Genomic DNA, 25171 nt, shown 5'->3' with positions numbered 1-25171 from the left:
TAAAAACTTTTCTTTTTTCCTTATATGAAAAGCATAAAACATTAATCTCTAACACCAATTAACATGTGACACCATATTATCTTTTGTATTAATGCATTTATCTTTTCTAGTAACACTCACTTTTATGTTGAACGTAACTTTACTAAAGTTAATATTGAAATTTTAGCTTTAGTAAAATAAATATGTTAAAAAAAAATCAATAGCCTGTTAAGACCGCAATGCACAAGCTTAGTTTTAGCCAACAAAAACATTTAAAAGGTACAACAAAGTTCATGAAACAGTCAATCAATATAACGCCAATCAGCGTATAAAGCAAAGAACAAAAACTTTCTATTTTGTTTATATTAAAAAAAAATAAAGCATTTATCACTAACACCAATCAATACATGACACAACATTATATTCTATATTATCACATTTATCTTTTCCAATAACACTCACTTTCATGTAAAAAAAATAATAAAGTAATTCTTAAAAGAAAAACCTTAAATCATTATGTTCTCTTCTAAACCTCTCTAAAAACATAAAAATTAATGGATTATCACCTATACTTTCAACCTGGATTATAATTTAAAACAATTTGATTAACTTGACGCTTAAAATGGTTATTTTTGGAGCTTGTAAAGTTGAGCTTCGATGTATTGAACGTGTATCGATTGATTTATATGCATAGAGATTAAAAGTTAAGGGACTTTAACCGTACAATCCACATTCTTCAGGGATCTTTTCTTTTTATGAGGGTTTTAATGAAAAACTGTAATGAAAGCAGGGGAAACGTGGACTCCTATTCATCATCTGAGTTTGACCTGACCTGACCTGGATAATTATAATAATATAATCAACACAACACAACACAACACACTCTATCTCGCTTATTGTCTCAGAAAACACTAGCGATACACAGATAAAACCCCCCCAACTCTTTAAAATTAGATCCTCAATCAAACAAAGTTGGGGATTTAATCATCGACTAATATGTTCTAAAGGTATGTCTTTTAACTTTGATCTATTGCTCTTATTCTTATATATATTACAGGGTTTTTGTTTAGGTATCCAGATAATAATTTAATACTTTAATTGGGTGTTTGGATGTACTTTGATGCTGCTGCTATTTTGATGTATTTAATTCACTCTTAGTTACTTTGAGCAGTATATGATATGGATTGATTTTAGATTTTGTGTATAGATATATTCAATATAAAACCGATTTTAAGTAGAGAATCACGAAAACTTGTGCCTGCTGATTTAAACTGTATGGAACGTGCTAGGGGTGTGTTTGGGTCGGTTTTGCTACCCTCCCTCTAACTGTATGGATCCGTGGGTAGCTTTGCTAACTGAAATCGTAACTGAATACTTCTGTTATCCGGTTTTAAGAAACCGATCGGTTTTAGGCCCTAACCGAAGCCATAACCGAATGCTTTGGTTATCTGATATTGCAAATGAATAATTCATCACATTCTATTGCATATTTGCATCATATTAATGTCACCAAAATTGTACATTTTGAATATATATATATATATATATATGTATATATATATATATGTATGTATGTATGTATGTATGTATGTATGCATGTATAATCGGTTTGGTTGATTCAATGATTCGGTTATGCCACACACCATAACCAAAACGAGCCACAGTTTTCGGTTAATCAGTAATTGCTTATCCAAACCATCGGTTACTTGTTTGGTTCAGTTAAGTCGGTTAATTCATTTATTCGCTTACCCTAAGAGCGCGCATATGCACACGCATATAAATACGTGCATATAATCGGAACTTTTTGTTTGGTATATTGTAGGTGAGAATGAAGTGTGCACATATGGCTTTCATACAGTTTTCATGGCATCCATGAATTGATAGCTGTCACCATTAATACAAATTTTATAGAAGTTATTCTATTATAATTAGTTAATTACTTTGAATAATGGAACCTTCAAAAGGCTACAACCAAGTCCAATACTGTCATGCCATTCAACCCGAAAACAATGAATCAAGATCCTCTTCATCTCAAGGTTTCATAAATTCCACCAATTTAAGACCACCAGAGACAAAACCTGTACTAAATTATTCCATCCAGACAGGTGAAGAATTTGCTCTTGAGTTTATGTGGGACCAGCGTGAACCCCAGAACGCCCTTCGTTCCATACTCTGCAGGCGATCCTAGCCATACATCTGGCTCTAATAGTCACATGGTCAACGTTATCCAAAGAGGGTCAAAGGATAACCGTTTACCCTTGTCATCAATACCCCGAATCAACAGTGATCGTGTGTCGGATAATTCATTAAAAATCAAGATTCTATGCAGTTTTGGAGGGAAAATCTTACCTCGTCCACGTGACGGGAAACTTAGATATGTCGGTGGAGATACGCGAATAATCCGTGTTAAACGGGATATTTCTTGGCAAGAATTATGGCAGAAAGCGATAGAACTTTATAACGAAACGTGTTCGATTAAATATCAGCTTCCGGGTGAGGATCTTGATGCTTTGGTGTCGGTTTCTTGTGATGAAGATTTGCAAAATATGATGGAGGAATGGAATGTTCTTGGAGATGGTGAAGCTTCAAAGAAGATTAGAATGTTCTTGTTTTCTTTAAGTGATTTAGATGATGCTCAATTTGGTTTGGCCAACTCTGGCGTTGACTCTGAAGTTCAGTTTGTGGTTGCGGTCAACGGTTTGGACCTGGGGTCAAGACGGGAGTCGAGTTTGCATGGTCTCGGGATCACTTCACCGAATAACGCTGAAGTGGACATAAGTAAAACAACCGAAAAACTACCTGTTGAAAATTCTGTTCAACTGAATTCTGAGGGGCAGAAAGGTAATAACACCACGGACATGAAGCATCCAGAGTCGCCAGTGAAGTTGCCAAGTCAGAAAGAAGTTGACGACGGTAATGCTAAATCTCTCAAAAGTGAAGGGGATGAAAAACTGCTAGATAAGAATGAGGATGTCCGGCTTGATGAAAAACCGCTTGATGATAATCCGCCTTATGGTGGGTCCGGGACAGATCTCATTGATTTAAGCTACCTTGAACCGCCTGTGGCCCCGCCACGGGTTTATCATTCTGAAAGAATTCCACGCGGGCAGGCGGAATTTAACCGGCTAACAAAGTCCGATGACTCACTTGGTTCTCAATTCATTTTAACTCATTCGCGTTCTGATGTGGGCCCACAAAATCAGAATCCCATTTTAGAAGAAACATCGCGTATGAATCCTCAAAGTAATAATGAGAATGTCCAGTTTGATAAACCAGAAGAAACTAATGATGCTCAATCTTGTGATAAAAACGAGCAGGGAGACATAGTAATTGATGTTGCTGATCGGTTACCGCGTGATTTTTTGTCTGGTATATTTACAATGGAAAAAATGTCTGAAGATTTATCTAGTAAAGGTGTTATACCCACAAGATGGAGCAGGACTGAGCATGAACATACCGAATCACGAACCGCAACATTGGTCTTTTTTCCAGAAATTGGCGAGAGAGGATTTCCCACAAAAAGACGTTTCTCTTATTGATCAAGATCAACTTGCATTTTCATCTATGTTTCCAAAAGTTGAAGAAGCTTCCGGAAGCCACTTAGATTCCAAAACTGCACGTGTTGAAGATGAAAAAGACGCATCTTCGTCGCAGGTTAAAGTCAGTGAAAGCATGCAGTTTGTTGATATGATGGAAAACATGAAGATTCCCGAGTCAGAGTATGAGGTAAAATTACAGAATCACCCTTCATGGCTACATGTTTTCTTGAAATCTGACCGGTTGTATGATGCATCTTTTGTAGGTTAACATTGGGAATGTTGGGCTGCCTTCTCAAGATAATGTGGATTTCAGTCCTTTGCAGGTATGATGGCACGTGCCAACCTTTCAATGGTTTATTAAGAATCTTGAAATAACATTAAGATACTGTTGTTGCAGATCATAAGAAATGATGATCTTGAAGAATTAAAGGAGCTTGGTTCTGGTACGTTTGGGACGGTTTTCCATGGAAAATGGAGGGGAACTGATGTGGCGATTAAGCGGATTAAAAAGAGTTGCTTTGCAGGTCGATCATCCGAGCAAGAGAGATTGGTTAGTTGGTCACTTATATATTTCTTTCATTAATCTATGTAATTTTGTTAACTTACGGTTTATGATTTGATTGCAGACAAATGAGTTTTGGCGGGAAGCTGATATTCTGTCAAAGCTTCACCATCCAAATGTCGTGGCATTTTATGGTGTTGTACGAGATGGACCTGGTGGGACATTAGCAACCGTCACCGAGTTTATGGTTGATGGTTCACTAAGACGTGTCTTACTTCGCAAAGATAGGTATTTTAGTTATTATTGTTAGTATTATTTTCTAAGATATGCATATTACATATTTTTGATAACTAATCTTTTATAATGTGAATTTGCAGGCATTTAGATCATCGAAAGAAACTTATAATTGCGATGGACGCAGCCTTTGGGATGGAATATTTACATTCTAAGAACATTGTGCATTTTGATATCAAATGTGACAATTTATTGGTCAATATGAAGGATCCTTCACGCCCTATATGCAAGGTTAAAATACTATAGACTACAAATTCTGACAAGCTAACAATATATTTACTGTTTTATTTATAGTTTCTAATTACTTTTTTGTGTAGGTTGGTGATTTTGGGCTATCGAAGATCAAGCGAAACACTTTGGTTTCGGGTGGTGTTAGGGGAACTTTGCCTTGGATGGCCCTGAGCTACTTAATGGCAGCAGTAATAAAGTTTCTGAAAAGGTATATATATAATTTAAATTATAAAGTTACAAATAGAAAGTTTAATCATATAATGTTACTTTTCGTTACAGGTTGATGTGTTCTCTTTTGGAATTGTGTTATGGGAGATCCTGACTGGTGAGGAGCCATATGCTAACATGCACTATGGTGCCATTATAGGTCGGGTTTCGTTTATCTTTTTGTTTGTTAAATTAGCAGTCTGCTAACTAGTACTTGTTAATTTATTATGTTGATGCGCATATTTTCAGGAGGCATTGTTAGCAACACTTTGAGACCCCCGATTCCAAAGGATTGTGACCGTGAATGGAGAAAGCTAATGGAGCAATGTTGGGCACCTAACCCTATGGTTAGGCCAACTTTCACTGAAATAACGGGTCGGTTACGTGTTATGTCACATGCCAAACCGAAGGCGGTCATGGCAACAAAGGATCTTAGCTAAAGTAATAAGTACACATATAGTATATGTTAAATTTTGGCACAAGGGAAAATCAGACATGTGGGGGGGGGGGGGGGGTTAATTGTGTTATTTTAAAAGATGCTTTTAAGATTGTGTAATGTGAAGATGATTTTGTTTGTTTGGTGTATATATGGAGAGTGGATTTGTGTTTGTACAAAATGCAACATATCATTTAATATTCGTTGGGTGGTTGTTTTCTGGCTTTTTAATGTGGTTATAAAGGCATGCCATTTTAATGTGGATAATGAGATTTGATCTCACAGATGTATACTTATTTGATCGTCTGCTAATAAAAAAAGATATTGTTGTGTATTTTTTGGAAGAAATAAAGTAATATGACTAATATCCCCTAAAATTTTGTTCATTAATTTTTATTCCTTTTAAAGAAAAATAATATACTTATATTAATCTTTTAGAGCATTCTCATCCGGTTCTCCAAAATTTTGTGGATGAGTTTGTAAATTATAAGGTGAGTTTTCAGTGGTTGTGATTGTAAATTATAGGGTGGAGAGAGAAAATGTAGTGATTTTTTTGTAAATTTGAGGAAAAGGTAATGATTTTTTGTAAATTATAGGGTGGAGAGAAAAAACTGTAATGATTAAAATACAAAACAAATATTAATTAATTAAACAGAAGAGAGAAATGTAGTTTTTTTTAGTGTAATTATAGAGATAAGGATAGGAGATCGGTTGAAAATGCTCTTAAATATAGCCGACTTTTTAAATTTAACGCAAAATTTAAATATTTTTTTGTAACTACTTATAACATTATTCGGTTATAAATGCATGCCATTTTAACATTATATTATCATACACTGATTAAATTAACCTAAAATATTATCTTCCGTTGATGATGAGATTTGATCTCAGTACACATATATACTTATTTGATCTTGTCTTGCTAATCTAAAAAGATATTGTATTGCATTTCTAGGAATATAAATGAAGTAATCTATATCTATACTCTCTAATAAAAAGCTACAGGTTTTGTTATTTGTCTCCCATATTAAACCTCACTATTTTTAACAAATTTATAATAGTAGAATAATATTTACCATTCTTAAATTTATGCTTCAAAATTTGTTAATTTAATATTTACTTTCTATTTTTTTTTTCAAATATTTGATATTTATAATAATACTTTAAAATTGCTTTGAAGACTATTGTACAACGACTGTGTATTAATAGTGTTTAATAGGTTTATTGTTTCTTGTATATCGATTATTTATTAAATATTGTATTTTCAAGAACTACCTGTATAATAGACGGGTCTCAAACTAGTATGACAAATATCCTCTTAAAATTTGTTCATTAATTTGTTATTCCTTTTAAGAAAAAACAATATAGTTATTTTATTCTTTTATTAATAACAAACTTTTCTAAATTTAACGTAAAATTTAATTTTATAACCAATTATAACCTAATTCGGTTTTGGTTTTCCCAACCAGTAAACTAGTAACGCGACCGATTCTTTGGTTTCATAACATTTATAAAACCTTATACAATTCAAAACCGACCTTTGCGTTTCAACGTTGATCGCTTTTATATGCTCATTGTGCTATAAGGAAAGCTACAAAACTACACCATCCTCTTGTTTAGTTTTCTTTCTTCTATTGTTAGTTATTACATATATATAAATATTATTTGTTTTGACAACGATTTACATGGATATAAAAACCTTTCTATCAAAAAGTAACAAAAATATAATAAAAAAAAAAAATCAAACGTGGAACTGTTAGGTGACTACTAACAAACTAACTAAATGTTCACAGATGCCAGTGAAAAATCAAAATGATACTACATCTGTATTGACGTGTACAAATTTATGAGACACACAATATCATTGATTGACTCATAACTACTTGTTTATTATATTAAAGTAAAGATTTTGGTTGATTTGTTGAGTCGAAAATGGAGTCACCATTCAAGCCGGAGATTTTGAAAGGCAAAGTAGCACTTTTGACCGGAGGAGCTTCCGGCATCGGCTTCGAGATCTCTACTCAGTTCGGTAAGCATGGCGCCTCCATCGCCGTTATGGGCCGTCGCAAAGCTGTTGTCGATTCTGCTGTCTCTTCGCTCCAGTCACTTGGTATTCCGGTACTCTTCTTAATTATAATCATTATAGTATAGTGTTTAATTAGGGTTTCTTCAGTTTTCTATATGATGGGAACAATTGATTCGATTTCTTACATTACAAAATTAGGTTAGCTTAATATATTGTTAGGATCTCGGTTTTTGCGCATACATATCACTTCCCAAAATGTCCAACTAAAACTTGTAGACCGGATCACTTTTTAATCCTTACTAATAAGCAAGGCGGTGATTGCATCGAAAACAGAAGACAACAAGCCGCGCCGCTACCCCTTTTGAATTGCAAAACCCAATCTTTTAAAAACCACATTTGCTGATCTTGTAGTCATAACATTACTATGCATGACCCGTTGAACTCGGGTAACTAACTCCACAGCTTCAGGCGCGAGAAAACCAAAAGTGTAAAAAGCAAAAGGAATAAATACATGTTGGTTGTAAAGACACGCCTTCTCATGTTTAGTCACCTTGCTTGAAGCAGCTTGACCGACTGTGAAACCGCTGCTCCCTAAGCCCACCAGAGGGGAAACCCCTGTTAAATCCTTACTTGAACCAGATGCTGTCACGTGCCATAAATCGTCGTTAGACAGCTATTTTCTTTTAAATCTTCAGAGGTGATGGGATTATTTAGGCGTCGGACGAGATTATTTTGGCCTCTGAAGATATTTACTTTGACGTCCGATAAGTTTTCTTTTTTTTTTTTTGGCGTCCGACGAGATTTTTGGACAAGTGGTAGAATCTGGCTGGTTAAAAATCATGTCGAGTGATGATTAGATAGTGACTGGGTCAATGGGTTTTAAGGGGGGACATTTTGGAATTGGTTGGTCAAATGGACATTTTGTTCATTTTCGCTAACAATAAATAGAATTACAATCAGGGTTTCTAACTTAAAGAACAGGAAAACTAAACGGTTTCAAATAAAAGAAAATAAGGGCCGTCCACAAGCCTCCCTTGTCTTTGATTTCCATTAAGCCTAAACCCAAGAATGGGCCTCCACAAACCCAACTTATATAAGACGTGATGATGCTTTTACAGGCTGTTGGTTTTGCGGGAGATGTTCGCAAGCATGAAGATGCAAAAAGAGTAGTAGAATCAACTATTGAACACTTCGGAAAGCTTGATATTCTTGTGAACGCTGCAGCCGGAAATTTTCTGGTTTCACCGGAAGATCTATCTCCAAAGGGCTTTAAAACAGGTGTTGCTTCCTACTATTCATCTTCAGACTAAACGTATCTCAAATCTTTAATCAGGGATGAATATTAATCAATGTTTTTACCATGGTTAGTGTTGGACATCGATTCGGTTGGTACGTTTACCATGTGCCATGAAGCAATCAAATATCTAAAGAAAGGAGGACCTGGAAGAAGCCCAGATGAAAGTGGTGGAATGATACTAAATATTAGTGCCACCCTGCACTACACAGCTACTTGGTATCAAATTCATGTGGCTGCTGCTAAGGTTTATTGTTTATACATAATGATATTAAATTTAAGTCATCTTGATGTTTATATGCATTCATGTATGTATGCTTTAATGTGTGATATTATAGGCTGCAGTGGATGCTATTACAAGAAATTTGGCACTGGAATGGGGAACTGATTATGATATACGTGTGAATGGGATTGCACCTGGACCGATAGGTGACACAACCGGCATGAGGAAACTTGGGCCTGATGAGATAAAAAGCAATAGGAAGGAGACAATGCCTCTTTACAAGCTTGGCGAAAAATGGGATGTTGCGGTTGCAGCCCTTTATCTTGCATCATCAGCAGGTAAATATGTGAACGGGATGACCATTGCTGTTGATGGAGGTCTGTGGTTGAGCCGTCCACGTCATCTACCAAAGGAGGATGTGAAAATGCTTTCTAGGGTAGTCGAAAAACGTGCCCGAGCTGCTCCTGTTGGGGTACCTTCTAGCAAGCTCTAGCCTAATGGGATTCTGATGATGTTATTGGTATTGATGTAATTTCCGGGAACCAATTATAATCATTCTAGCTGTTTATCAGTTAAATAATTATGAATATGAAAGAAAAAAACTTAGTTCCTATGGTGGGTAATATATCAATTTGACTTTGTGTTGGTCAACAACATATGTGGAAGTCAGGCATGTGTGATAGATGTTTTAAGTTTTAATTGTGGTATTTAAAAGCATAAACTTAAAATTTGTGTCATGGGGAGAAACTGTTACATCATGGTATTAACATGTGAAGCTGATTTTGTTTGTTTGATGTCATTATTTCTGCTTGGAGAGGGGGATTTGTGTTTTGTACAAAATGGAACATATGATTTGCTATTTATTAGGTTGTTATTTTATACCTTTTAGTTTGGTTGCAAAAGCATACCATCATAACATTCTATCATCTTACACTCAATTATTATTATTATTAGACTAAATAAAAAAAATATAAACAAAATTAAAAATTCCATATGACATCTTATTAAAAAAAATACCACCTTAGCAGTGTTGTTTGCCAATGTGTTTTAAGTGCAAGTCCAAAACAAGAAGAGTGCAATACAAATATGGTTGCTTATGATGAGATAATATTAAGGTTTGTCATTTTCTTTATTAAAAAAATATTACTATGTACTGCGTTACCAATGTGCCAATGTTACTTGTTTACCAATACGTTTTTGGCTTAGACGATGTAGCAGGTAAGCGCAAGTACATAAGAGTAAAATACAAATATGGTTTGTGTGATAAGATTATATTACGCTTTTAGTCCTTTTCTTTATAATCTTCTCTAACAAATAAGCAAATCACGCATAGATACATCTTATATTCGGTTAACATTTATGCTTGTATCTATTTTTCCATACAATATGTTAAGAGGTTTCAACAATATTAGCAAATCGAATAGCAAGTTCACTACAAAAATACGAGTGTGCAAGTAAATAGAAAATTAACAATAAAAAAACCAATGTGACTAACTTCATTGCTCCCATAAATCTTCCACCCTTGATGACATGGAGTATTTTTGTAATCACAGGCCCATTGGAGGATATCCTCAAATGAAAAACGTCTGAATGCAACGACTTTTCAAATTTAACATTGCTCTACTTGCAAAATGGTGGTCTTGATATAAAAACTGTAAGTCTTTTTGTTGTTCATACGAATGTTCAGTCTTGGGGATCAATTCTGGTTAAAAAATCTCTTGGGGGAATCTGGAAAGCTATACATAAATTGGATCAATTAGATCAAGATGAACTGATGAGTAATCAGAATATGTTGGAAAGAATACAACCAAAAATGGGTATGTGAGACAAAATCTTAGCGATAGGCCATTAAAAATCATATTCCCCTCGATAGTTGCCTTGGAGAAGCGGAAATGTATTTTTGTTAAAGATTGTTATGTGTGGTATAATAATAATGTTAACTAGGTATGGCGATGGTCCAGAATACCTAGATCGGCCCAGTTCCATGTCGAATTTCAAAATTGTTTGGACTTGATATCGTCGACAGTAGTGACTTGGACCCTGATAAGTGGATGTGGAAAGGTTTGGATGGTTCTGCTGAGGAGTTTCTGGTCAAGAACCTGAGGTGGGAACTAGATAACAAGGCGCATCACGCCATTGACAGGGTCCCTTTGGATGAAATGCATTCCCACTAAGGTAAATTGTTTTGTTTGGAGGTTACTTTTAGATCAGATTGCTACAAAGTTAGCACTCTTAACGAGAGGTATTGATGTTGGAAACGATACATGTGTTTTGTGCAATATGAATCAGGAGTCGTTGGTACATCTTATAATTCATTGTCAGGTGGCTAAATGGGTTTGGTTGATTTATCCACGATTGGGTAAAGTTACCAAAGTAACCACTAATTTTCATACCGTGAGGGATCTTTTGGAGTATCCTAATAAGCATAAAAATAATGTGGCGGAACGTGAAGCGACCCAAGCAATTTTATTAGTCATATGTTGGATGATTTGGAAGGCTCGAAATGATAAGATTTTTAATAATAAACAATTCTCGATGAGCAATTTGGTGTATGACATCAGGCAACTTCGTTTCTTTGGATCAAGCATAGGAGCAAACATGCGGGCTTGGAGTGGGATAAATGATGCAAGATTAGTTTCGTTAATTTTCCTACTTAAGCGGCTGTAAAATGTTTTTTGCTTGATGTTTTTGTTATTTTTATTTTCTTGTATGTTTTAGGCCTCTTGCGACTTCCAAGTGATTTTCTTTTCTTTTTATAATATTGAGTCCTTAAAAAAATCATATTTGGGTTTTTTTTTTGCCAAACCATTTACCTTTTGTTTTCTTTTCAAAGATAATACCATTAATTTGTTTACTAACCATATCAATAATCAACATCAATTATCAATAATCAATATCAATAATAATAATTAAAGTAGATGAATTTTCCTTTACAGATATACTTGACATCTTACAATTTAATTGCCTTCCATAAATAAATAGCCATTAAAAGATAGCAAGCGTATGCTGGTTTCATCCTAGAAGTTAATCGGCTTTCATAATTTACATACATTGGTAAATGGTAATCCATTTCACTCTCATTTATGCAATTTATGTAGTTTTATATTGTTTTTTAAGTCTAGTTTATTTTTACATATTTCTTATTTAATTATTTAAATACATTTAAGTAATTAATTTTAAAGAAAAGATGAGTGATGATGTGATAGTTAAGTAGAGCGCACCTTTACCATTTAAAATGAAGTTGGAGTTTTTAAGGATTTTAAAGGATCTATAAGAATATGATGTAGTAGTTGACTGGGCAGCTAAGGATGTATAAAAGCCTCCTTAGACCGTGCGTAGTGAGGTGCTTCCCCCCTCCAAAACGCTCAAAAGTGTCGGGGAACACCGCCCCCGGAATGCTTTGGCTGTTAGAGAGAGAGAGAGAGAGAGGGAGGGAGGGAGAAAGACGGGGGGGGGGGGGGGGGGTAAAAGGTGATTGGGTGTCTTTATTTGTTTTTATAAATAATAATAAAATAATAATGAGGTAATGATTTGAAGGGATTCTATCCACTACACTCACATTAGCAAAAAAAAAAATCTATATGGTAACGTGACATCACATGACACAAAACGCCACATAGTAGCTCTATCCACGACACAAGGTCTTAGCATTTTCATTCACCATTATCAAATGTTCATTGTACTGTTGGCTAGGGCGAACTATAAATATACTCTCTGTTATTCCTTAATTTCAGTTGTTACATACACCAAATTTATTGCTTGCCGGCTTGTCCGATAAGGTTTGAAGGGGTATAATAGTCAGTTTACCATAACATGACAAAAATCTTAGCATTAGTGGAAAAATATATATGCTAGTACTGAGTAAGCAATGACAATTGCTCTTTGTTTTTTCAGGGGTAAAATGTCTGCAGTCTGCGGACCACATTTGCAGGCATCTGCAACAGAAGAGGTGACCCAAACCTCTATAGTCTGCAAAAAGAAGACTGTTTGTTTTTTTAACATCTACAGACCGGTAAAATAAACAAAATGGATTAAAAAGAGAAATTAAAACGAAACGAATCCAAACAAGGTTCAACATTAGACATATCAACAATATTTTAATATCTTTCTTTCTTATTCAAATTTTTTACATAACCAAAACTAAGATTGTATTTTTACATATTCAAACTTTAATATCTTTCTTTCTTATTCAAAAAGCACTGAAAGATGCCCAAAGAGGGAACGGGGGACGAGCAACGGGGGCGGCGGAGGAGCATCGGTGGGCGGCGTATGTGTGTGGTGGACGGGACTGCCGGAGGTGGAGGTGCAGGGCTGCCAGGGATGGAGTTGACAGGCGCTGGAGGTGGAGGTGTAAGGCTACCGGAGGTGGCGGCGCACTAGAGGAGGAGGTCGCCGGAGGTGGAGAGGTGGGATGGATGAAGGGGGCTAGGATTTGAGAGAGGTGGAACCAAGACCTGATGGAAAATAAAATATGAGAAAATGTAGAAGACTTGAGAAGTGGGTGGTCCATGCCTTCTACGATAAGAGGGCGTGCAGACGTTTTTTAATGAAATGTCTTCAGAAAAACAAACAGTCTGCGTGTGGTCTGTGCGGTGTAGACATAAGAGGTCAGGAAGATCTTTAGACAAAAAAACAAACACCACCTAAATATATCTTTCAAAAGAAAAGTTCTAAATCAAGATGAAAAAGAAAAAAAGGGATAGTCCTTAACATATCCCTATATATTGAGTTTCATCATTTAGTTTGTTGGCTTATGGCTTCATAGTTTCTTTAAATATTTAGACTATCTTGTCTTGTTTTGACGGTTGTTTATATATCTTTTCATTATTTATAACATTTTTTCACACTATGCTTTATATAAAAATTAAATAAAAACAAATTCGTAAAACAGTGTTATCTTAGACCATACGACTAATTTACTAAAAAATAAAGATAAATTGGATTTTAATAATCTCTCCATCTTGCAGTTGGTCGATAATAATTGGACCTTAGAAAATAGATGTCACCGGCCCCATCTTTCACAATAATTGTTTTTATTGGGTCTTCGTTTAAAAAAACTTAACAATGTTAGGTATTTTACCAAATTTTAAACTGATGTTTTAGGGTTTTTGATTGTAATGAGGATCCTTGAAATAGTTTTCCAAACGGCTTGATTTTTGCTAATTGAAAATTTAAACACTCAAATTGAAGCACCGTTTCGTTGTTTAGAGCACCGATCAAAAACCATAAAACATCAGTTTGAAATTTGGTACGCATGAATGACAATTGGAATGGAATGATTCATTACGTAGGAATGAAAAAAGTGGTGTTTGGTTGCTCAATGAAATGGAATCATCCATTACACATCCCATTCCATCAAATTTATTCCTTCCCACCCCCCTCCCCCCTTCTTTTTTCCATTCCATTCCTCATTCACTGTATTTTCTCATCAACACCATCACCTAACAACCACCACCACCACTATCATCGGCACCACCACCAACTCCGCCGACACCACCACCGCTGCCACCACCATCGCCACCGCCACCAACATTTTCGTCACCGGAGCTACCACCGTCGCCATTGTAGGTTTTTTTTTTTGGTTTAAAAAGTATTCACTTTTTTGAGATAGAAGTGTTTCTATTATTTCTATTTCATTTATACAATTTTTTAGATACCAAACAATAAAAATTAATAAATGATTTTATTCCTATAGGTTAACCAAACAAGAAAAATGAATAGTATTCATTTCATTCATTTGTCAATTCCATTCCTTCTTTCATTCTATTCCCCCTTCATTCCATTACCTCCAACCAAACATACCCTTAGCGTGAAAGCTGTACTAGTGAAAGGCTATTTTCAAAATGATGGATTATTAATTTGCCAAAAAAATAAAACGTAGGAAAGTGACAAATTTTGGTGATGACGTGTTATAAATAGAGTAGTTGATTGGTGTCAGCGATTGATTCTAAGACTGACTGTCGTTAATTTCTACACTGACAAAGCAAATCAGCCGACTTTGGACACCAAGAAAATGGAGTCGCCATTCAAGCCGGAGATCCTGAAAGGCAAAGTAGCACTTTGACCGGAGGAGCTTCCGGCATCGGCTTCGAGATCTCCATTCAGTTCGGTAAACATGGCGACTCCATCGCCGTTATGGGCCGTCGCAAATCCGTCGTTGACTCTGCTGTTTCTTCACTCCACTCACTTGGTATTCCGGTACTAATTTGATTCTACTCTTCCATTGTATAAATAAATCGCTAGGCACTAGTCAGGCGGTGGTGGGGTATGGACTGGCAATTAATCGGGGGTTGGAATTTATATGTAATTTATCAAATATACACATATGTATAATAATTCTTTTATATAAATTTTTTAATTTTGACCGATTTTGAACACTAGCGATTAATCAGCTCTTAATCGCTATGACATGTGATGACATGTGATGATGCTTCTACAGGCTGTTGGTTTTGCAGGGGATGTTCGCAAACAGGAAGATGCAAAGAGAGTGATAGAATCAACCATTGCGCGCTTCGGTAAGCTCGATATTCTCGTGAACTCGGCAGCTGGAAATTTTCTGGTTTCTCCGAAGATCTATCTCCGAAGGGCTTTCGAACAGGTTTTGTAACTTTGTTGTGTATGCCTCAAATCTTTAAACAAAGATGTTGTCAGTGAAGAATATTAATATGAAAGTGTTGTCAATGTTTTTACCATGGTTAGTGATGGACATCGATTCTGTCGGTACGTTTACCATGTGCCATGAAGCAGTCAAGTATCTGAAGAAAGGAGGACCTGGAAGAAGCTCAGACGAGAGCGGTGGAATAATATTGAATATCAGTGCTACCTTGCATTACACAGCTGGTTGGTACCAAATCCATGTAGCTGCTGCTAAGGTTATGCATAAAGATTCTAAATTTAAGTAGACATTATGTGTATATATGTATGTATGTTTGTTTAATGTGTAATATTATAGGCTGCAGTGGATGCTATTACAAGGAATCTGGCACTGGAATGGGGAACCGATTGTGATATACGCGTGAACGGGATTGCGCCTGGGCCAATAAACGACACTGCTGGCATGAGGAAACTCGGGCCAGATGAAATAAAGGCCGAGACCAGGGCGAGCATGCCTCTTTTCAAACTTGGAGAAAAGTGGGATATTGCAGTTGTAGCCCTGTATCTTGCATCATCTGCAGGTAAGTATGTTAACGGGACGACTCTTGTGGTTGATGGAGGACAGTGGTTGAGCGGTCCACGCCATATGCCAAAAGAGGAAGTGAAAACGCTTTCTAGAATTGTGGAAAAACGTGCTCGGGCTGCACCTACCGGGGTACCTTCTGGCAAACTTTAGCCTAATGGAAATCTGATTATTATGCATATTTGGTGATGACAACTATTGGTATTGATGTAATTTTCTTGAAAACATTGTGATCATTCTAGCTGTTTATCGGTCAAAAATACAATAAATATAAGAAAACAAAAAAAGAAAAGTATGTTCCTTTGGTGATACAGATTTGACTTTTTGTTGGTCAACATCTATGAAGAGGTGCAGGGTAAACATCGAGTGGTTGGTATCTCAAACGGTCATTATGAGGTATCGGTCCTTCCTGTAAAAACAAACAAACCAAACTCGTCAACTACATTTCACTAACTACCGAATTGATATTATTAATATTTTAACTTAAAAAATGTATATCACGTACGTCATCTGGATTTATTTGGAAGGGCTTAACAAAATCTTCAAACATCTGCGGGGATAATCCGCTTATCTTATCTTTAACTTCCTGAAATCATCCAATCAAACTCATTTTCAAATGTAAACATGACCTAATTTCAACTAATCTGGTAATGATATGTAAAATGTAGCATGTAAAGCTTACCATCCCTGTAATTCTTGAGTTCTCTAATAGTTCATTTGAAATCAAATCCAGTATGTGCCTATTATCCATCAATCCCTTCATCGCAAGCTCTTCAGTCTCTTCGATATACTGGAACCCACATCAGAATAATATTAGGTAACAAATATAAGTTAAGTTTATTAACGAATGATATCAAAAAAAAGTTATGCGTACTCTTGTCAATTCACGAGTGAAGAGCTCCGAAACTTCTACTGTCATATCAGCAGGAATTACATGCGGGTCATCCCACTGAAATATAAATACCAAAGCAGATGATTAATGACGTGTTAAGAATGAATTAAAGGCAACGATGAATAGTCAAATATCATTTACCCTGTATTTTATAAGTTCTCCATCAGTATTATCTGCTCTATTAGCCAATCCGACTCGGTGTGTCAATGTTGCATACCCTAATCTTGCATTTCTTGGGCTTATCACCATTTCTCGAGCAATCTAACAGATAATCACATGTTAAAACCAATGTGAGTATTAATTTAAAAAAAAAAAAGTGAAAACATATGCACCTTTGTGATCTTTTCTAGATCATCAGCTCCACCATCTGTTACATCATCACCAAAAACAACACGTTCAGCACAACGTCCACCATGAGCAACCACCATTTGCATCATCATGTACCCAAATGTTGTGTAACCTTGGTCCACCATATCTTCTCTAGGGTAAAAAACAGATATTGCAGTTTCCTGATCAAATATGTTAGCTATTAACAAGAATATAAAATTTAAACGAACACTTTAAAAGACAAATTCCGATATTATAATCATACCTTACCACCGGGTAATAACTGAGAAAACGCGTGCCAATCGTATCGAGGAAATAAATGCGCTAATAAAATATGACCGGCTTCATGCACTGCCAAGAGCCTCTTCTTTTCAATAGATACCTTTCACATTTTGAAAACATGATTTATGACTAAAATACCCTTACAAAGATGCAAGATTTTCAAATCATAAGAGGGCAAAAAGGCATACTCTTTCTTCAGATTTTTGTTGCTCTTCCTCTGTCAAAAGCACACCCATTCCCTCAAGCAACTGCTTATCTAACACATCAACAATATCTTGCTGGTATATTTTTGTATGCCCTTTTCTCACCTTCATAAATTTAATCATTTAATCTATTAATTCATATAAAGAACAGTGAGTAAATTATATAAAAAGTAACACTTACAGCCATTATTCCAGCTTCATTGACAAGATTTCTTATATCTGCCCCAGAGTACCCAACAGTGCGAAAAACCAACTGTATAACAGTAAAATAAACTTACAAAACGTAAACCTAAAATAAAAAAAATAAAAAAAATTAAAAAATTCCAAAAAATTACCTCTCCAAAATCAACATCTTCAGCTAGCTGCTTCCCTGTACTATGAACACCAAAAATTTGAACTCTTTGATTTGCATCAGGTAAACCGATGTACAATCGGCGATCGATACGTCCAGCATGAACGAATTCTAGATCCAATTCATCCGGTCTATTTGTAGCACAGATGAATATAACTGCTTGTCTTAATGAAAATCTATCAACCCCGGTTTTCACCTTTCTGAAATTCATAAAAGAAATAACATATATCAAAGCAAATCCAAAAAATTAAAAGGTGATCATTAAATTTAAGAAACTAACTCTCCATCAAGCTGAGAGATTAATGCATCAAATGTTGATTTCCTTCTTGGATCTTTTCTTGCGTGTCTGCCAGCAATAGCATCAATCTCATCCACAAATATAAAAGCAGGGGCCTGCAAATAAAAAAAAGAAGTTATTATTACTGTAACCCATCATAAACGATTATTAAAAGTAAAAATCTATAAAAATTTACATTTCGTCTTGCAACCGAGAACATTTGATTAATTCGCGCAGCACCACTTTTTTCACTATCTGTGAACTCTGCACCCGAAGCAAAAACGAATGGCATCCCGCTCTCCTTTGCTAGTGTTCTTGCAAATAGTGTTTTTCCTGTTCCCGGTGGTCCCGATAAAAGTACTCCCTGCCATGCGTAATTAAAAACTTTATCATATACCACACTTGTGTAGTTATGGTTGTGTTTTAAAATTAGGCTGTAAGTGAACCAAACGAAATGAACCACACATGTTCATCTTCGCTCGTTTAACTTTAACTAAACAGACAATCTAACACGAACACGAACCATGCATGTTCATCTTCGTTCGTTTAAGTTTAAACAAACAGACGATGAGCACGAACTAAACGAGTGTTCAACTTCGTTTAAGTTCGTTCATTAACAGTATAACGAACGCTTCACGGCATAGTTGTCAATAGCGACAACCTACCTATACGCTATGTAGTGATAGCGATGAAATAGCGGGCACTATTTGAAGTTTAGGGATAAGGTAGTATAAAGTATTATTTTAAAAAATAGGGGTTCATTCACAAAATTGAGTTCTTACAGTGGAATTGATTTGAGATTGGTGCTGTTTAATCGATTATAATGCCTACAATTACGGTTTTTGATATTTAAAAAAAAACGCTATTTATCGCTATATCACGCTATTGAGGCGCTATACATCAGATAGCAGGAAGGTACCGGTTCGCTATGATGCGCGCTATAACAGGCACTATCCTTGCTATTAACAACTATGGTTCACGAACATAAACGAACATAACTGAACAAAGATGAACGAACATAATTGAGCAAACACCAATTAAAGTAAACATTAACACTAACCTATTGGACCTAGAAAAATAACGAAACTAGACTAAACTATAAAGACGCTATTTTAGTTTCATGAACCCAGACTAAACTGTAATTGACCAAAATAATATTAATGAAATATAAACGGGCGAACTTAATTGAACGTAAATGAACTAACGTTAATTAAAAAAGATAAACGAATGTTCACGAACATAAATGAACAAACAAGACATGTGTTCATGCTCATTTGTTTCACTAAATGGAAAAAAAGTTGTTCTCGTGTTCATTTGTTTATTAATTAAACGAACTTCCCGCTGAATAATTCACTGATGCTCAGTTTATTTACAAGCCTATTTCAAATATTTGATCATACAAAAATATTTAAAATTACCCGAACAAACTTGACTTCTTTCTCATAATATTGCATAGGATTCCGCATGTAAATCATTAATTCATCCAAAAGATCCCAAACATCTCCACCTAACACTACATCCTCATACATTGATTTTGTTTCATCAACTTCTCTAACTGGCTGCAGTTGTAAAATAATTTTTTAACATAAAAATAAAAAGATTAGCCATGAAATATGTATAAATCTAACAGAAGTCAGTTTTATATAAAGATTAAAACTTTACCATGATAAAGTTTTCAGCATAAGCCATGTCAAAAAGCTGATTATACTTCTTGTAGAGGAATCTTCTTGAAGTAATGTGTAAAAGCATTAGTGATTCCCGTAAAAAACCACAAAACCAAGATTCCGGGAAGTAATGCAATTATAAATTTTAATAAGTAATAGCTTTGCTTCCTTTGAAGAAGGTCAACTTCAGCTCCCGAATTTGTGATCATTTCAAAAAGGTACGGATCAAGAGGCATATCAACCTATAGAAACAAACCGAATTAGTCAAAGTCAAAAGAAAATTGCAAATTCTTTATAATAAACTTACAATATATTCCAGAGGGAACCCTTCATTCATTGTTACATACAATGTTTTCAGATCCTCAGTGAACACAACAGCAGCCACCTGTCAAAGCTTTATATTGACTAAAATGAAGTGTTCAGAAAGAGAAATCTAAGAAAAAAGTCACTTGTCTGACCTCAGAATGTTCAAGTTTTTCAAGAAAATAAGTGTAAGGCAGTTTAGGGCGGTAGCGCCACCATCTTTTTGATATCCAAAGTGCTCTAACGCCTTGTGTGCCTTTCGCTTTCGCCTTTGCATCTTCTTCACGGAAACTTTTTTCAACCTCTTTCATGTCAAATTCAATTGCATATTTAGCACGCGATGAATCTAATTGTTCGGCTAATTGCTCCTTTTTGAGAATATCTTTCCATATTTGCAGCCTTTCTTGCCATGTTCCTTTACTTTCTTGATTGTTGTCTAACAACAAAAAACTATCAGATATCTTACTAAACATTAGTAGGCTTGTAAACAGAACGAACAACACAAACAAAACTTTTTCTTCATATAGTTGAACAAGCAAGCAAGAACACATGTCCCATTCGTTCATTTATGTTTGTGAGCATTCATTTACGTTCATCCAATTAAATTCATTTATGCTTGTTCGTTTACATTCATTTTATGTTCATTAGTTTACGTTAGTTATACATTTACATTTTTTAGGCCCATTACATTTAATTTTAATTGGTTTTAGTTCAGTTATGTTGTTCATCTCTATTCAGTTATGTTCATTTGTTTATGTTCCAGAACTGTTCGTTTATACTGTCAAAAGAACAAACATAAACGAGCACAAACACGTTCATTTTCTTAACGAACAAACACAAACAAAAAAAACATCGTTCATCTGATTTTCCGTATCCAATCGTTTCTTTGGTTACAGTTAAACGAATAAACACAAACATGGCGTGTGCCGTTTGATTTGTTTGCAGGCCTAAACATTAGACACAAAAATGGCATTTCCAAACTAACCTGTAAGCCCTAGTTCTTCTTGAAGTTTATTCTTATCCTGTGTCTTCAACTTCACATCCTGGTCAATTATTTCCTTGACTTTGTTCTTATAAACTGCCACCTCATCATCGTCACCATCGTCCCATGCGTTTTCTCCAACGTAAGACGTGTCTCGAACAAGTGTTCCTTCGGGCCCTTCAACGAATTTCTTCATCTTAAGACCTTTAGGCAGTGACTTCCTCCATAAACCCTTTTTATACCTTTGCAAACACGCATATTCAAATCAAATAAATACTCCCTAAATAACTAATTAACTCCTAAATTATGCCATAATATATAGAAATTGAAAAACAACACATACTTCATAATATTAGCTGCAGATGGTTCAGGGATCAACGCTTCCATATACGCTTCAGACACTTCTTTTATCTGCCTATTAATAAACGGAGCTCGAACCGCCATGAATATCCTTTGACATGAAACAACCGTCACCAACAGATAAATTGCCAGCACACCTACTCTTATGGGATCCCAATTATTAACATCCTGCAAAAATAACATTTTTCCCAAATGTCGGTAAACCCGAACACCAATAAACTCATTTAAGCACAATGTTGTATATATCCCGACTAGGCCGCCAATTAATCCCTATTTGCCCAAAATCAGTCAAAATTGAAAATTTTATACATATTTACATATAATTTCCAATCCGATTAATCGCTAGTCCCTGTCCCACCACCCGACTAGCGCCTACGACACTGTTTAAGCGCAATTTAGGGTTACAACTACCTTCCAACGCTGCCATTCATTCCAATTCTTGAATTCAGTTTGTGACTTCAATAAAGAATCTTGAAACTCACCCACAAAGCCATAAAGCATAGAACTTGCATCTTTCAAATTAACCCCAGTTTCTTTCTTCAACGAATCCCCTAAATAATAAACCAAACCCTCAGAATTGCGGCGAATCGACTGCGAGAACCGGGTCCAAGACGACCCGGTGTCCGACCCATCTGGGTTAACCGAAGCTGAAACACGGAAAGTGGGTTTTCTTGATTTGATTCGATTGTAACGATGAAGTGGTAAAAACGCAAGATTTGGGTGGGTTTGATTGAACAAGACGAACCCTTGTCTTGTGGGTTTGAGCTCTAATTTGAGATCCATTTGTGGGTGTTGTTAGTTGCAGGTGAGATGATGAAGAACCCTAGTGTATGGTGTTGGTGTCAGCCATTGTAGCCTCCGAGAGTGAAGACAGTAAGGGGTTTAAGAGGTTTATCGTAGTTGTTTCGCTAGCGCCAAAAAAGATAAGTTTTGTGTATTCATGCGAGTCGAATTGGTCATAAGCTATTTAAGATCGATTTTAATGTAGTCACTTATGTGGGTCGACTTGATACTCAGCTATTTAAAATTGATTTTAATCCGGTTAAGATAGGGATGTTTAAAAAGCTCGTAGCTTGAAGTTCGGGTTTGTAGCTCGCTTGATAAAAGTTTGAATAAACTAGAAAAAAAACTTGATTTGAAACGACCTGAGCCGAGCTGGCTCATTTTTGTAACTGAGTTGAGCTTGATTCGATAATAGGCTCATTTAACTTCAAGTTCGAGCTCGAGCCGAACTGCCTCGTTTAATTTTGAGCTCGAGATCGAACTCACCTTAACTTGACTCGGGAGTTAAAGATTAATAGTTTAAACTCGAATATAAATATCAGATGTCATGCACTTTATTTGAGTAGATTCACTCATTCATAAACTTATTATTTGTATGGATATGGATATGATAAAGGTATTATTAGGTATACTGCAAAATAAGCATGCCTTGCATTAACTATTTTTGGGTTGTAGATTTAATTCGGATGGATAAGATATGTTACAGCTAGTCATCAGATTTGAAACCATTTAGACCGAGGGCTCAGGGCTGGATTCGGTTGTACTGATGTATTCAGTTTATATCAGTCAACTAGTCAAGTAGTCAACTGAGACTCAAAATGTTTTGGGCTGGGGTTGGTCGTTGGTGGGCTTTTCTTTTGTTTGTAAGCAATGTAATTATGTAAGCAATTTCTTAAAAACAAATTTGGTTTGTACCTTAATATTACAATAATATTATTTATTTTGTTAGCTTTCATTGGTTATATTTACCAATGTTTTTAAAACCGGCCGGTTCGGCCGGTCGGATCGGTTGGACCGGATTCGTTCACCCGACCCGACCGGGATTCGCTTCTCTTTAACATTTTTTTAGACTTTTGAGTTTGACCGGTTAGACCGGTTGAACCGGTAACCCATCTGGTTCAGTGTTCGATCTGGTTATAAAAACATTGATATTTACATAAATATTTGCAGTTCCCATTGATTACATGATGTGAAAATAACTTTTATATTAGGGGTATCAATATATTAGATAATATCACCCCAGGTATTTTGAAGCCGGATGACCCGCTACCCGTTGAAGACCCAGACCCGATGGTTTCTGTTGACCCGCAAGATGACGTCATGCATAGATAAGGCTAGTTGAAGAATGCACGTGGGAATTATCATCATGCAAGTTTATCTCCATTTTATTTGAATTTCAAGTTATTCCTTTTGTTTAGTATTTTCCTTGTTCGTTGGTTTGTTTTCTATCTTTCAGTTTTGAACTACCTATTTATTTTCCTTGTTTACGTGAATGGAGATGATGATTGATTTTGTGTGAAACTTCTTTGTTACTTTCTCTCTTTCTAATACTCGAATCCTCAACGAGCTGCACCATTTTGGTATCAAAGCTCAGAGATACCTAATGGCTGGACGTGGAAAAATTACTCGTAACAACGCCGATGGAGGCAACGAAGGTGTAACATGAGATCCACGTGATGATGAGATCGAGAGGCTGCAACAATGGGTACGAGAGTTGGAACTACAATACGAGGACCCCAATGAGGAGACCGAATCGGATGTCAATGTCCGGGACGTTGGCTACGAGGAGGGTAATCCCTTGGTAGACCCCGTTACCTTAACCATGAATCGGATCCCTTCCGGAATCTTGGTTTGCGGATCGAGATACCTGAATTTGAAGGTCGCGCCCAACCCGATGAGTTCATTGACTGGTTGAGCACGGTTGAACGGGTTTTTGACCTTCGAGACATTCCCGACAACCTCAAGGTGAAACTAGTCGCTATCAAGCTACGAAAATATGCATCCCTTTGGTGGGATCATGTTCGAAAGAAACGACATCAGGAAGGTAAATCTAAGGTGGAAACATGGTCCAAGATGAGAAAGCTCCTACAAGCAAAATTCATTCCTGTTAACTATCGGCAGGATGCTTTCTTTGAATACCATAACATTGCCCAACGGGATTCCTCCGTTGAAGAACTTATTGCTGAATTTGATAGGTTAAGGATGAGATGCGCGGTTAAAAGAGATGAAGAACAGGTGATTGCATAATTTTTTGGAGCCTTGCGCCCCGACATTGCCGACATCATCCATCTCCAACAATTCTGGACTCTTAATGATGTTTACCGGCTTGCCCTTAAAGTTGAGAAGCAATTAAAGAACAAAGGGAAGTCTGTGACTATTCGATCATCGAGCTGGACCCTCACGTTCTCGTCTCCTGTTAGTAAACCATTCCCAACCAAAGCGGAGGTTCCTGCCACTACGGCTCCGAGTTCGAATACACGACCTAATCGTTGTTTTAAATGCCAAGGTTTGGGTGACTTCACTCGCGAGTGCCCTAACAAACAACTCGTAACCTTTGTTGATGACCCTCTTCCTACTTATGACACCGACGGGGCTGATGACGAGGCCCGTAGTGACAACGAAATCATTTATCCCGATCGAGGCAAGGCCTTGAATACCCAACGAGTCCTTAGCACTATTGTTGGAAAAAACGGTGATGATACCCTTTGGCTTAGAAATAATAATTTTTGAACACAATGTACAACCAAAGGGAAGGTGTGCAGCGTTGTTATGGATGGGGGTAGCTCATAGCTGTGAGAATATGGTTGCAACTAGTATGGTTGAAAAATTGGAGGCACA

General features: G+C 36.1%; 1 protein-coding gene and 3 pseudogenes across 4 annotated transcripts; 3 read left to right on the top strand and 1 right to left on the bottom strand.

The window, feature by feature from the left end:
* The first annotated feature begins 1961 nt into the window (after positions 1-1961).
* Positions 1962-5227, top strand: LOC143606615 (RAF-like serine/threonine-protein kinase 20; annotated as a pseudogene). The gene is made up of 8 exons (XR_013148783.1): positions 1962-3705; positions 3782-3841; positions 3916-4068; positions 4145-4308; positions 4398-4545; positions 4632-4753; positions 4825-4912; positions 5002-5227. The product of XR_013148783.1 is annotated as an RAF-like serine/threonine-protein kinase 20 (transcript).
* A 1862-nt stretch (positions 5228-7089) lies between these two features.
* Positions 7090-9263, top strand: LOC143606613 (peroxisomal 2,4-dienoyl-CoA reductase [(3E)-enoyl-CoA-producing]-like). The gene is made up of 4 exons (XM_077082326.1): positions 7090-7306; positions 8333-8492; positions 8583-8755; positions 8847-9263. The coding sequence occupies exons 1-4, from the start codon at positions 7121-7123 to the stop codon at positions 9222-9224; spliced, it is 897 nt and encodes a 298-aa protein (XP_076938441.1). The 5' UTR covers positions 7090-7120; the 3' UTR covers positions 9225-9263.
* Positions 9264-14744: 5481 nt separating this feature from the next.
* LOC143606614 (peroxisomal 2,4-dienoyl-CoA reductase [(3E)-enoyl-CoA-producing]-like) lies at positions 14745-16221 on the top strand (annotated as a pseudogene). The gene is made up of 4 exons (XR_013148782.1): positions 14745-14929; positions 15171-15329; positions 15431-15603; positions 15684-16221. The product of XR_013148782.1 is annotated as a peroxisomal 2,4-dienoyl-CoA reductase [(3E)-enoyl-CoA-producing]-like (transcript).
* Positions 16163-22366, bottom strand: LOC143606612 (ATP-dependent zinc metalloprotease FTSH 12, chloroplastic-like; annotated as a pseudogene). Its single transcript, XR_013148781.1, has 19 exons — positions 21962-22366; positions 21534-21718; positions 21194-21432; positions 20364-20644; positions 20213-20290; positions 19904-20147; positions 19660-19800; positions 18438-18605; positions 18245-18357; positions 17948-18164; positions 17794-17865; positions 17598-17717; positions 17393-17509; positions 17133-17309; positions 16942-17061; positions 16783-16857; positions 16591-16698; positions 16414-16494; positions 16163-16317 (listed from the first exon to the last, which is right to left on the bottom strand). The product of XR_013148781.1 is annotated as an ATP-dependent zinc metalloprotease FTSH 12, chloroplastic-like (transcript).
* Between the last annotated feature and the right edge of the window lie 2805 nt (positions 22367-25171).

The sequence above is a fragment of the Bidens hawaiensis genome, unplaced genomic scaffold (assembly GCF_021521415.1).
Source record: "Bidens hawaiensis isolate Kalapana, Puna unplaced genomic scaffold, B.hawaiensis_p1.1 tig00075854_1, whole genome shotgun sequence".
NCBI lineage: Eukaryota > Viridiplantae > Streptophyta > Magnoliopsida > Asterales > Asteraceae > Bidens > Bidens hawaiensis.
Note: the sequence above shows the minus strand (reverse complement) of the source record. Positions and strands in the feature narration are given on the sequence as shown.

Bases quoted from the DNA above. Each gene is read 5' to 3' on its own strand.
- LOC143606613 (XM_077082326.1), top strand. From the start codon at position 7,121: ATGGAGTCACCATTCAAGCCGGAGATTTTGAAAGGCAAAGTAGCACTT. The intron at 7,307-8,332 runs GTACTCTTCTTA...ATGCTTTTACAG, and splicing joins TCCAGTCACTTGGTATTCCG to GCTGTTGGTTTTGCGGGAGA. The intron at 8,493-8,582 runs GTGTTGCTTCCT...TACCATGGTTAG, and splicing joins TCCAAAGGGCTTTAAAACAG to TGTTGGACATCGATTCGGTT.